We start from the raw sequence: 13,209 nt of genomic DNA, 5'->3' as shown, positions 1-13,209 counted from the left end.
GGTACACTTGTCAATGTGTTAACACATACCACTTATAAATCACCTTAAAACTCATCATAAGTTATCACACAATGCATCACATAAACCAAACAGTGCATCAGAAAACATCAGACAAACCAACGCTAAAAATCCAAAACTGGTGCAGGGGCGCTTAGCCCCCCTATAAAAGGGCGCTTAGGCGTTAGATCCCTAGAATAGGCCACTCAAAGGAAGCTTGGGAGAATTCCTCTCGCAAAAAGGACATCCAAGAGGGTGTTTGGACGTGCACTACAAGAAAAATGCAAGTTATTTACCGATATTTACATACGAATGTTAATCCGTATGTAATATAGATATTACATACGAATTTTGGAAAGTGAATTACATACAGATTTTTTCTGCATATAAAATTCTTATATAAATTTAACTTGTTAGAAAATTTGTGAAAAACAACATCAGTATATAATGATGTATAATCTATATATGTAAGTAAAAAAAATAGTTATTAAAAATAAAATATAAAAATTATTTTCCCTCTCTTATGATCATCCTTTTCCCCAACTTTCCAAAATCTAAAAATTTTACATTTTTTCCCTCTCTTACGGTCACCTTTTTCCTCAATTTTCCAAAATCTAAAAATTTTTCAAATGCCATTCAAAATTTGTCAATAATCTTAGTCACTACTCTAAGTTCTCTCAAAGCACGAAACCCTAGGAGGGTTTCTTCTCCTTTCTTCACGCATACAACAGTAGTCCCCTAGACCAGTCATTGTAGCACCTTCTCTAGAGATATACGAAGCCTTCCGAGCTCACTCACCGATATACAAAGCCCGAGTCTGACTCCCTCTTGCTCACTCTCAGTTCAGCCCCTCCAGTTGCTTCCACTCTCGTTCACTCTCAACTTAGTCCGTCATTCACTGTCGCTGGCTCGCGTTCACTCACAATGCTCATCGCTCAGGCTGTCGCTGATGAAGATCGTTCTTCCTACTTCTTGACACACAGAGTTCGTTCATTGTTCATTGATGTGGTAAGTCATGTTCTTCGTTCATCATTAAATCCCTAAATTCATAAAACCTGAACCCTAATTCCTCTCTTCTTTCTTTCTTTCGTTCACTCACGTGAAAGCATTTATGCAGGCTTGACCTTTGTTGTCTAGATCGGATGCCAACACATGTAGTTGGCCTTTCAGGGTAGGGTTTATAATGACCCAATTTAAAAAAAGACCCTCTTTTTCTAGGGTTCTCCATCGCAAATCAGAATCAAACAACATCCTACTCTGTTTGACTACTCTGCTTGATTATGTATGTACGCAGTATGAAGGTGCAGCCAATGAGGGTGGTAGAGGACCGAGTATTTGGGATACCTTCACTCACAAATATCCAGGCAAATATATATGTTTCTGATTTTCTCTTATGGTTATACTGAAGATCTTTTCCAAAATTTATATAATTATTGATATATAGTAATTAACATGCAGAAAAGATAGAAGACAGAATCAATGAGGATGTTGCAGCTGACTCGTATCACCGCTACAAGGTATTGTCGATTCAAAGTTTTTGTTTCTTTTGATGTAATTTATCAACTATCATCACCAATAAAAAGTAGCGTTGAAAGCTTATCAAATATTTGCATCATAGAAGATGAAATAAAGTGTTGCTTTTGTAAATTTCATTTCTTATCACAATTATTGCTACACCTATTCATGATTACCATTAAAAGCTTGTTTATCAAACTCTAGATAAATATATTTAGAACATTCTATCCAAATTAAATGATTATTTATTACTTAGACTAGACCCTAGGAAAGTTCAACTAAAAGAAATGTTAAACATTAAAAAAAATTAAAAGAATTGTTGTTTTAGTTTGTTTTCCATCGTTTTCAAATAAACATGTTTTGTTACATCTTATATTTCAGGACAATGTTCAGATTATGAAGGATATGAATTTGGATGTTTACAAATTTTACATGGTCAAGAATTCTTCTGAGTAAGTCAAATATAGATCTATGATTATTTTGGAGTAAGCTTTACTTGTTTGGGTGTTTCATTATAATCATTACTTATTTATCTACTATAAATTGCATATATATTCACAGATGGAAAGCTAAGTGGAGGTATAAACCAAGAAGGAATTGACTCTTACAACAACCTTATCAATAAGGTATTGCAAATGGTAAGAATAAAAACTTTATTATGGATATTTTTATTATGTTTTACATATAGCAACTTCTCATGTTATTGGTGATGATAAAACATTAATACTAATCACTGTTTAATTAACATTTTCACTTGAATGCTTTGCTAAAATGTTTTGGGAACATTCCTAAAAATCACACATTTTAATATAGGAACATAACCCTATTTGGCCACACATCACCAACTTGTTGCTCATGCAGCTGTGGTTAATGTGTACAGAACTAAGTATCAGGTCAGTTTTTATTAAATTTCAACCTCGTACTTGCTATGTTTGTTATTGTGGAACATATTTTTTAATATATTAAATGAAAAATATCATGAGAAATTGATAATTCTAAGTGCTTGCTAGCAGTATTTTTTGTATTGGAAGTATGTTTATATAGTGGAAAAGAGCATGAGAAACTGATAATTCTAAGTGCAAAGCATTACAAGAATAAGAACCGTTCAGGTTAATAAATAAGATGGATTCAAAATAATGATATAAATATCAACCTTTCTTTTAGATGTTGGTTTCTTAACTATTTTCCTTATTCTTAAGGCCATCAAGATTTCAATTGCTTTATTTCTTCTCGAGTGCTACTTTTTCTTCGATGCCTTTAAGATATCATAATATATGAAAAGACTTTCATAGAAGTAACTCATTGTACTGATTGCATGAAAAAAGATACCAGTGAGTTTGATACATGCTTTAATCGCCTTAGTTTTTGTGATTTGATCATCCTGTTGATTTTACACCTTAATTGTAAAGTTCATTTCAATCCAATCCAATGTATTATGAGTTAGAATGCATTGGTTTTTGGCATTTTGAAAGAGTTTAGAAATATTAAAATAAATTATGCAGTATTGAAATGTGCAATTTAATTCTACATCAAATAACACATCTCATGTAATTCACAACATAATTCAAATTTTAAGTTAAACATAATCTTTTAATAAAATATACCATAGGTCACAAAGTCCTGGTTAATACATAAAAATAGATGTTAGTGCATAATAATCTCATGAAAAAATACTTTTTTTTTATTCCTTTTGCTTTTTAATTTCAATCTAATTACCACAATGTTGTATTGGATTAGTTGAGGAACACTCTTAGTATAGATGATCTATATCTAGAGCTGTCAAAATGGGTAACCTGACCCTAATCGACCCGATCCACCACAGGTTGATTACTTAGTGAGCCAACCCAACCTAGCTCATTTATTAGCGAGTCGAAAAAATTCGGACCTGGTTCAACCCACCACGGGTTGGTGGGTTAAACAGGTTGGCTCACTGGCTCACTTAATTATAAGTTGTTTTTAAAATAAAAAAAATTACAATTTTTGTAATTCAAATCCAAATAAATTTTACTCTAAACAGATGTTCAATTCCAAAGACAATTCAAAATAAAAAAAATATATATCAAACAATCTAAGAGTAATCCAAAAACAAGCACAAAAGACGAACAAATCAGTTTTTAAAATTGATAATTTTTGTATCATATGTCCATACATGATATTAGAGTCTTGAATAGATAAATCTATAATATTTTTCTCTCTTAAAACATCCTTTTTATCTTCATCTACAATATAATAAAAAAAATGCTAACTAATAATATTAAAACACAAAATAATAAATAATTAAATTAAATTAGGTGGGTTGGTGAGCCAACTCGGCTCACCACGGGTTCAACCCGGGTGAGCCAGGTTCTAAGTGAGCCGGGTTGGAAACTAGCCCGCATAAAAAAATTACATTTTTTTCAAACCTAACCCGGCTCAAACCCGTGTTGAGCCGGGTTGGCTCACGGGTTATAACCCATTTTGACAGCACTATCTATATCAGTATTATAGAATTTTGAGTTTTTTAAGTACTGTCTCAATTAACTCTCAAATGCCTTTCTCCATTTTAGCCGTCCAACTTGTATCCTTTGAATGACATTATCAATTTACCCATCTTTCTTGGAGTATTATTTTTTATTTGAATGTCTTAACGAATTCTACCCATAATATTTTCATTTTAAAGCTTTGTTAGACTTTTATTATATAAGGAGTAACAAGTATGATATATCTCCAGAGCTTGATCTGTCATGGAGAAAGGTGCAAGTAGGAAATAGAGAGAAGGAAAGGAGAAGTGCAAGAGGTATGAAATTAAACTTTTATTTTTCTAAACACTTGCAACTAAAAAAAGGATTGTTTCCATAAGGCTATGTTATTGTTTAACATGCGATATTGATTTTATTTAACATAGGCTGAGTCAATAATAAGTAACATACAAATATCTATAGTTTTATAATGATGAGGTGTACTATTTTCATAGGGCTTTGCTATTTATTGATTAGCCACTAATAAAACGTAGGTTGTATCATCTGTTCTAATCCGAGTTGTGCTTCTTTCTGGAACTATATAAAAGTTGCCCATTTTAGGGTGATGAAGCATAGCAATTACAAATGTTAATACGTTAAATGTTTTATTTTATTTGTCATGTGTTTAGATCTATTTGAAATATTATACATTAAGACAAATGGGTCATTTGCAATTTACATAGAGACTTAGAATTAGAATAACAAGTCATTTTCAATGATTGATTTTTTGTATCCCCTAATTTTACCCCACCATCTGTCAGTGAACTTTTAATGGTTTCTGAAATTTTCTTTAAATACTTTATTTGTCCATGTATATTGAAATGTGCTTCAACTTAACCTTTTGTTAACTTCTGGTTCAGGCATTGCTTGAGGCCATAGGCGCTAGTCGACCATGGCGAAGAAGCAATTACAAAATGCAGAAGTAATTTTTGTAGGTGTTTGTATGACATTGGAGTTGGCTAAGTTTGGAAAACTCTTCATCACTTTCATTGTAAATGTTTCTGACATAGTGCCAACTACTTAAGTTTAAGTTTGATTATTATGAGTATATATTAAAATTTTGATTATTGAATAGATAAATATTGTAAGATCGAGGTTTGTTATTATTATATATTTGTTTTAAGTTTTCATGTTTTAATTATTTGTTTTAAGAACATTATATATTATAAATTCTTTACATTTGTATTTATGTAATTACATAATATAAATATATTTGGCAATGTATCTATCAATTTGATAGTTGTATTTGACTCCTATTAGCTATATGGAATTCTTAGCTAGTGAGAGTAAATGTGGGATCATTTAATTTTTTTTTTATAAAGCCATGAATTTTTTTCGTATGTGATTACATACAGATTTTTTATATATAAATTATATACAGATTCTTTTGTATATAACTATATACGGAGTTTTGCGTATATAATAACATATGGAGTTATCCGTATATAATTATATACAAAAACATTCGTATGTAAGTTACATACAATTTTTTTTTATATAAATTACATACGGAAAAATCTGGATGTAACTTACATACAAATATTTGTATGTAACTTACATACGATCATTTTATATGTGAATTTTTATCTGTATGTAATCCGTATGTAACATTATTTTATATATGAATTTTGGTAGTATGTAAGTGTGCTTTTTTTTGTAGTGGTGACTTCAGGAGCTCTAATACCTCTAATTCTGACCTTAGATATCTTATACACAAGTTTAACTAACTCCTAAGGCATCCTAAGCATTGAGAAAACTCATAATTCATACCTCTAACTCAAAAAATGGCTTTCTCAAACTCAATTAATATCTTAAATCATACCAAACTCAATTTTATACTTTAAAGCACTAAATTTTTGCAACTAATAACTTCAACAAGTCCTAATGGACTTAATAACAGCCTTCCAATCATTAGAAATAGTCCATAATATCTAATTCAAAATATCACTTGTCAAAACCTTTAGATCTAGCCAAAACTAATTCAAATTCCACATGTCAACTACCAAAGAACCTAACATCAGTTTTCTATCATTCCTAATGTCCAACCATTTTAAATTACCCTAAAACAAACTTACAAGCTTTAGTTTTTATCAGATTTTCCCCCTTTGGGTTTTTACCTATCAAAACCTCTAAACTACCTTAAAAACAACCTTAAAATCATACTAATTGTACTAACATTCTATTCTAAACATCATATCAATTTATTCTCTTCATTAAAGTGTTAAAAACCACCATTCTTATTATACCAACATGTCAATAATTCACTTCTTAAAACCTCTATTCTAGACCAAAAACCTACCCTTTTCTTAAAATTAACATCATTCAAGGTCTATAACAATTTAATAACTTCAAAAATACATTCAACCCACCATTTCACTTATTAAAAACAACTATAACATCCAACCTAACAATTATACACATATTTCATAGATTTTTACATAACAATTTCAAGCAATTTAACACACCAAGAGAATCATATCAGTTTATTCATACAATTCAACACATCCTTCCCATTCAATCGAAGATTTTAAACAATTAATCAAGTAAACATCAATTAAACTAACTTTCCTTACCTCACAAATTTTCTATCAAACTCTAGAACTGCATACTTGTTGCTTCCTACTCAAGGAACTATAAATAACCTACGAAATACCGCAAAGAGATCAAGGAGAGTCCTTAGGACCTCTGATCAACAAGGAACTCAAAGAAAAGATCAAAGTACACATGCGGTAGGAATCTCCATGCATGGATTCAAATAAGAACTAAGAGCAAAAACTGAGTCAAAACTTACTTGATCTATTGTAGGAACTGATCAAATATGAACATAGACTTCATTGTTGTGGTCGATTAGACACCTCTTGATCATCAAAGAGATGACTCAAAAGTTATAACTCTTAGAGAGATGGTAGAAATTTTAAGAATGTTTTAGAGAGAAGGTAAGTGTTTAAGATAATGACACGAATTTAAGAAATTCTATTTATTAAATCAACTTATTTTAAATTATAATAATTGGTCTCATTATTTTAAAACATCTACCAACTAAAATATTATACTTTCTAAATTCTTACAATTATAACTTAAACTTAACTCATTCTTTTCATTATTCTATTTAATTAAATTTTGTAAGGTCTTAATATATAGGATAACTTTTTTATTAAAACTTATTTTGTAATAAAAAATATTTTGTAAAATGATATATGAAATAAAATAAGTATATATATATCTAAATTAACTTTAATTTTTCAGAAAGATAAACACACATGTATGTTTAAAAATAAAATTATGTGTTTAATATATTATAATTTTCTTAAACACTTAAAAGGATTTACACTATAAATATTTTACTTTTAATGGCATTAATATTTTACTTAATATTATAAAATTGAGTGAATACTTTAAAAAAACTATAAAAAGTATTATATTTATTGAAAAATGTATTTTAAACATACAAGGGAACATATTTTTTTAAAGCAATGAGAAATATATCTATGTAATATATATTTTAATATATATGTATATTTAAATGCAAACAAGGTACGAAATATACAATTTTAACAAGGTACGGAATATACAATTTAAAATAAAAAGATATAATATTTTTAGGGTTAAATATGTTTTTATTTCCTTAAGTATCACACGATTTTGGGTTTAGTCCCTACTCGAAACTTTGATTACTTTTAGTCCTCACAGTTTTGAAACTGTTATAAATAATCCCTAATTTGGGATGGCGTTAACTTTTGTTTGACGTGGTTAACGACCAACCCATGTCTGATGTCAGGTATGAGTTTATTCTCTATCACATGTTCTTTTCTTTTTATTCCAAATTTGCACACAAGCCCCTAATTTTTTCAATGTTTACACTTTAGAAGGAACACCGCAATGAGATTAAGTCATTGGTAGCCATCTCGCAATGTATAGAAACACAGAAGGCGAAACCCAAATCGACGTTGAACCTCCAACGCAGGCCGCCACCACCTAGCCTCCATGCCGCCACAAAAACCCTAAGCCAACCACCTGCAAACCCCGAGCAGAAGCGCCACCGTCATCTCCTTCAAATTGCATCGTCATCATCGAGAGAGAAAACCAGAGCCACCGGATGGCGGTTTCATCTTCACCGGACCACCTCGTTCAAGCCAGCGCGTCAACCTCCAAAAACCTGCAGGAATCAAACCAAGAAGCTAGAGACATAAAAAACCCATCACGAAGTCACTATCCCCATTCTCGCAAGTCATCAACCTCCAGACCTAAGAGAGATTTGCGCAACAACTCACACCATCTAAGCGCCTCCATAGCAATTTTGCTCCGCGGTGAAGCAAGTCGGCTTCATCAGAGAGCAACTTGCTCTTGTGTTCTTGCCATGACGACATAGGCGCAACTTCTTTCTTGGTGCTCAATTCAAAACCCTAATTTTGGATAAAGGGTGAACTGACATGTGGCATGGTTTCACTGGACAAACTCACTTATGTCAACCTGCACCTAGCTGGTCAAATAGGGGCTATTATGCAATTTTGAAAAGAAGTTAGGGGCTGAAGTATAAACATTGAAGAAATTAGGGACTTGTGTGCAAATTTGGAATAAAAAGAAAAGAAGACATGACAGAGAATAAACTCATACTTGACATCAGACGTGGGCTGGTCGTTAGCCACGTCAAACAAAAGTTAACGTCATTCAAAATTAGGGGCTATTTATAATAGTTTCAAAACTATGAGGACTAAAAGCAATCAAAGTTTCGAGTATGGACTAAATCCAAAATTGTGTGATACTTAAGGGACTAAAAACATATTTAACCCATATTTTTTTTATGATGATATAAAATTATATTAGTTTATTCTGTTTTCTGTGTTTGGCTATGGTTTGAGAGTAGTGTAGAACATAAGATAACCTTAGAAGATTGTAGATAGTGAATGCTATTTATGTTAATTTATTTTGACATTGTTTAAAGTTTCTAATTCTTTTAATTAAGTATTATATTTTTAAAAACTTTATTATATAAATTGAGGAGTTATGTAGTTGTTATACTTAATATTAATTATGAACATGAGCCTCGAACCGGCCGGTTTAGTTATTGGTTGACAATTTCCTTGGTGGCACTTAATGCGAGCAAGCACATGACATTCTTAAATTTTCTCTTCTTTTGATTCTACCTACCTTTCTGATACACAAACATTAAAGATTTCTCAATTCTCGAAAACTCACAGGTCATAATTGTTTTCACTTGCTATCTTTTATTGCTCTCAACTGTCTTCTACCTTTCGCAGGTATAAGATAGCCCCTTTTGCATGCATGTCTTCCACATCAACATTTTAGTTTGACAGAAAAGCTGTGTGTGTGTGAGTGAGTGAGAGAGAGAGAGATGGGAAAATGGGGTACCCTTGTGTTGCTTGTACTAGTTACATTGCATGCAAGTGCTGCACGTAATGTGCCAAAGGGTAGTGGTGAAAATGAAGAACAAACTCTGGGCGTGCATGCAAGGGCGCCACATACAGAGTCTTCAATGAGCCAGGGTGTGGGTGAGAAGAAGAACTTTTTGGTTGGTGGGGTTGGAGGATTTGCTGGGATGGGTGGTTTTGTAGGAGGTGGCGCAGGGGGGATTGGAAAGGTTGGCGGAATCGGTGGCGGGGTCGCTGGAGGGATAGGCAAGTTTGGTGGAATCGGTGGTGGGGTCGGTGGAGGGATTGGGAAGTTTGGTGGCATTGGTGGTGGTGCCGGAATTGGTGGTTTCCATGGCATTGGTGGCGGTGCCGGAATTGGTGGCTTCCACGGCATTGGTGGTGGTGCCGGAATTGGTGGCTTCCATGGCATTGGTGGTGGAGTTGGAGGCTTAGGTGGTGCTGGTGGTGGTTTAGGTGGTGGTGCTGGTGGTGGTTTAGGTGGTGGTGCTGGTGGTGGTTTAGGTGGTGGTGCTGGTGGAGGTTTGGGTGGCGTGGGAGGTTTAGGTGGTGCCGGTGGTGTGGGAGGTTTAGGTGGTGCCGGTGGTGTTGGAGGTTTAGGTGGTGTTGGAGGCTTAGGTGGTGTTGGAGGTTTAGGTGGTGCTGGTGGCGTTGGAGGCTTAGGTGGTGCTGGTGGCGTTGGGGGCTTAGGTGGTGCTGGTGGCGTGGGGGGCTTAGGTGGTGCTGGTGGTGTTGGAGGCTTAGGTGGTGGTGCTGGTGGAGGCTTAGGCGGTGCTGGTGGTGGCTTAGGTGGTGCTGGTGGTGTTGGAGGTGTAGGTGGTGTAGGAGGTGTAGCTGGTGGAGGATTAGGAGGAGTTGGGGCTGGTTTAGGTAACTAGTATTGGTGGCAGTGTCTTTCAATTGCATGGAAGTTCTTGTTTGCATGTAATTTCATCGTCAATTTCAAGTTGTTATATGTTTCCTTATTTTACTGTTTTGAGGTTTCTGGTATTCATCTTCCAAGAGTATTGTTATGTTAGTTTTGTAGTACACTTTCTGTTGTGTTTTTAATGTTCTTCTTTCTTTCTCTTGAGTATAAAACTGTTCAAGTTGGAATGTGTTGTAATTTTTGCAGGCCCCTTTAGTACGATCCTTGGAGTGTACACTAATAAATAATAAAACAGTATTTTATTTTTTGATTTTCCATAAAAAATCAATCTAGTTCAAAATTAAAAACTGAACTCTTTTATTGTAAGAAAGGACAAAAATAATTGAAACCAATTTTGGAACCGAGACACATCAATTGTCATCCTTAAGAAAAACATTTAAAAACGATAGATTTATTAAAAACTACAATTGAATGCAATATCAAGTTTTCAACAGTATTAATACCTTATTCACATCATAAACACATTTAACTCTATAACCTTCGAATTCACTCGCATCAATAGCCATCATTTTTCTCCTATCCCTCTAAGTTTGATTTTTACAAGAATTTACTATAAAGCAGAGTGTAAAGCCTAAGCTAATTAAAAAATAGGAATATGAGAGGAGATAATGGATAGGTGACGAGGGATAAAAATAAAATGAAAAGTGCAATTTAAGACAAAGAAGTATGATTGCGCATAAATATGAGCTTGTGTGGAAAAAGCTCACAAAATATATACTAAGAAAAGTGACAAAAAAATGCTTAATCAACAAATTACTATAAGTACTATATCTAATCTCCACTAATTAGCATGTGGATAAATATGATAGTAAAGGCTAAACAGGACACACGCCTCCTTCATCACTAACCCAACCCTCGTTGGGTTAATTATTCAAAAACACCACTTGAACTTTCATTAGTCACGAATCATTGCGCAGCATCAAAATAATTGCACTTTTAGCATTATAAAACCGAGTATATCTCCACTAGGTTGGAGCATTTTTTTATGTGACCATGATAATTTTTGTTTAACAATCGTGGGGTACTCTTTTCTCAACATATTCTAGTCAGCGTCAAAATTGATTCAAAAGAATCTGCAGAAAAAGGAAACCAAATAGCTACCTATTCTCAAAATATGTTATCTTTTTAGTATCGATTTATCTATTACTTTGTTAAAGACTATTTTCTATTAAAAAATTGTGTTAATTATTTATAAGGACACCCCCCTTTCTATATTTTTCTTAAGTTCAATATAATCGAATTTAACAACAATATATTGATATATACTTATGTTTGAAAGATGGTACCAAAAGAAGATGGAGACGTGAGATTTGCAATGCATTCATGTATATTTAGAGTAAAAACTGTGAAAGTATTGAACATGTTACGTTGTCCCTCTAAGAGTTCATGATTAATCTTTGAAAGTGTTAAACCTATTTTAGTCGCTAACTTCTCTTAATAAATGTTGCTTTCATATGTTTCATTACACAACTTCTGTATATTTAACTTGAGGTTTAATTGAGGATAAACATGTTTAATGAGAGAAAAACCAAACGCACTACTAGATTGTTATCTTAGCTTTTCACATTTTAAATTCATATTCTACATAAATATTTATGTACTTATAATTTCAACTAATATATAATTAAAATTATTCATGTATGTTTTTACAATTCTAAACACTTTTCTTTTAATTTGCTTTTGTCTTCACCAAGATTTGAAAAATCTTCATGCAAATCACATGATACTTTTGAAATGGCCAACTTCATCGTATATTAATAATAAAAGATCGTTATCAAAATTTCCACCTAGAATCGTTATCTCTAAACGTTGGTACGATTGTGAAGATAGCAAATTTGACGAACGGTATTGAATTTTTTAGCGTTTACACCCTATAATTTGAAAAGGAGAAACATTATGCAATGGGATCTACCCATTTAGGCAGAGTGGTATTCCATGTTGTGAAGGGTTGTAAGTGGAATCAAGCCTAACCCCAGAGAAGCATGCACAATTGAAGTGCACAAATTCATCCTATGAAACACACACAAAAAAAGTTATAAGAAAGTGATATCCTCACATAAGGTCCAATTGCTTATGGGGCAGCTCTTTGTGGGACCAAAGGGTCAACCTTTTCTAGATTGCATGATGGGAAATGAGAAGGAAAAACCCACAATATATTGGGTCCTTTGATGGGGACATAAAGAATTTAGATGGAATATTGGCTTAAGCAACTATCTCACCCAACACCATCCAATACCCCATGATGAGTATGTGTCTTTCAGATTGGTAGGGCCTTGTATAAACAGGCTAGATATTTGGTAGGGTCCATCTTCCTTCCAAACCCTATTAGCTATGCCTTGTGCTTTTTTCTTTCTCTCCTTTAATAGAAAGGGGATAGTAGTATTAGTTATATAATATACATTAATTTTGTGGCTTACACTCACCATAGTGTTAAAGGTAATAATTATACAAAATAAAGGGGCGGAACATTTAGCATTATTATACTTGGGAAACTCATTTAGAACCTGGTGAAAGAGTATTCAACTTGACTAAACTTGAGTGATGATGAAAAAATGTGATTTGGAACAAGATTAGATGGAGCCCTCATCTTTTCTATAAGTACAAGATTGAAAATTCTTAAAATTTTCTAAGCTTTTTAATAAATTAAGACAATTTTTTTTAAAAAGATTAGAAGAAATTGGAGAATATTACTTTTTTTTTAGAGGGATGTTATAGAATAAGAATAAATTTTTATCAGATTGATTCTCGATCAATTCCAGATGAGTGATAATTGAGATAAGGGATCATATTATATATATATATATATATATATATATATATATGTATGTATATGTATGTATAGATGATCTTATTCTCTTTACATAGCTTTTTATTCCAAAAA

At 32.7% G+C, this 13,209-nt stretch overlaps 2 protein-coding genes across 7 annotated transcripts; both read left to right on the top strand.

Moving 5' to 3' along the window:
* The first annotated feature begins 566 nt into the window (after positions 1 to 566).
* Positions 567 to 5,255, top strand: LOC124821839 (cyanogenic beta-glucosidase-like). 6 transcript variants are annotated; one of them, XR_015781447.1, is made up of 9 exons: positions 569 to 1,005; positions 1,115 to 1,168; positions 1,292 to 1,361; positions 1,456 to 1,514; positions 1,894 to 1,964; positions 2,074 to 2,150; positions 2,326 to 2,405; positions 4,223 to 4,288; positions 4,871 to 5,255. XR_015781447.1 is itself a non-coding variant. In XM_088095935.1 (5 exons), the coding sequence occupies exons 1-5, from the start codon at positions 922 to 924 to the stop codon at positions 4,887 to 4,889; spliced, it is 303 nt and encodes a 100-aa protein (XP_087952061.1). In that variant the 5' UTR covers positions 567 to 921; the 3' UTR covers positions 4,890 to 5,255. The 6 variants fall into 6 exon arrangements, 1 of the variants encoding a protein (XP_087952061.1); XR_015781445.1 differs by lacking the exon at positions 1,115 to 1,168 and having other exon boundaries at positions 567 to 1,005; positions 2,074 to 2,138; XR_015781443.1 differs by lacking the exon at positions 1,115 to 1,168.
* A 4,034-nt stretch (positions 5,256 to 9,289) lies between these two features.
* Positions 9,290 to 10,505, top strand: LOC124838042 (uncharacterized). Its single transcript, XM_088096103.1, has one exon. The coding sequence runs from the start codon at positions 9,364 to 9,366 to the stop codon at positions 10,276 to 10,278; it is 915 nt and encodes a 304-aa protein (XP_087952229.1). The 5' UTR covers positions 9,290 to 9,363; the 3' UTR covers positions 10,279 to 10,505.
* Positions 10,506 to 13,209: the final 2,704 nt, after the last annotated feature.

Source organism: Vigna umbellata, chromosome 8 (assembly GCF_029865625.1).
Source record: "Vigna umbellata cultivar VRB3 chromosome 8, Vumbellata_1.0, whole genome shotgun sequence".
In the NCBI taxonomy this organism is placed as follows: domain Eukaryota; kingdom Viridiplantae; phylum Streptophyta; class Magnoliopsida; order Fabales; family Fabaceae; genus Vigna; species Vigna umbellata.
The sequence above is the reverse complement of the archived record's forward strand: the minus strand, read 5'-3'. Positions and strand labels throughout refer to the sequence as shown.

Excerpts from the sequence above, each read along its gene's own strand:
- LOC124838042 (XM_088096103.1), top strand. The coding sequence starts at position 9,364 with ATGGGAAAATGGGGTACCCTTGTGTTGCTTGTACTAGTTACATTGCAT.
- LOC124821839 (XM_088095935.1), top strand. The coding sequence starts at position 922 with ATGCTCATCGCTCAGGCTGTCGCTGATGAAGATCGTTCTTCCTACTTC. Across the intron at positions 1,006-1,291 it reads GTTCATTGTTCATTGATGTG|TATGAAGGTGCAGCCAATGA; the intron begins GTAAGTCATGTT and ends GTATGTACGCAG. Across the intron at positions 1,515-1,893 it reads ACTCGTATCACCGCTACAAG|GACAATGTTCAGATTATGAA; the intron begins GTATTGTCGATT and ends CTTATATTTCAG.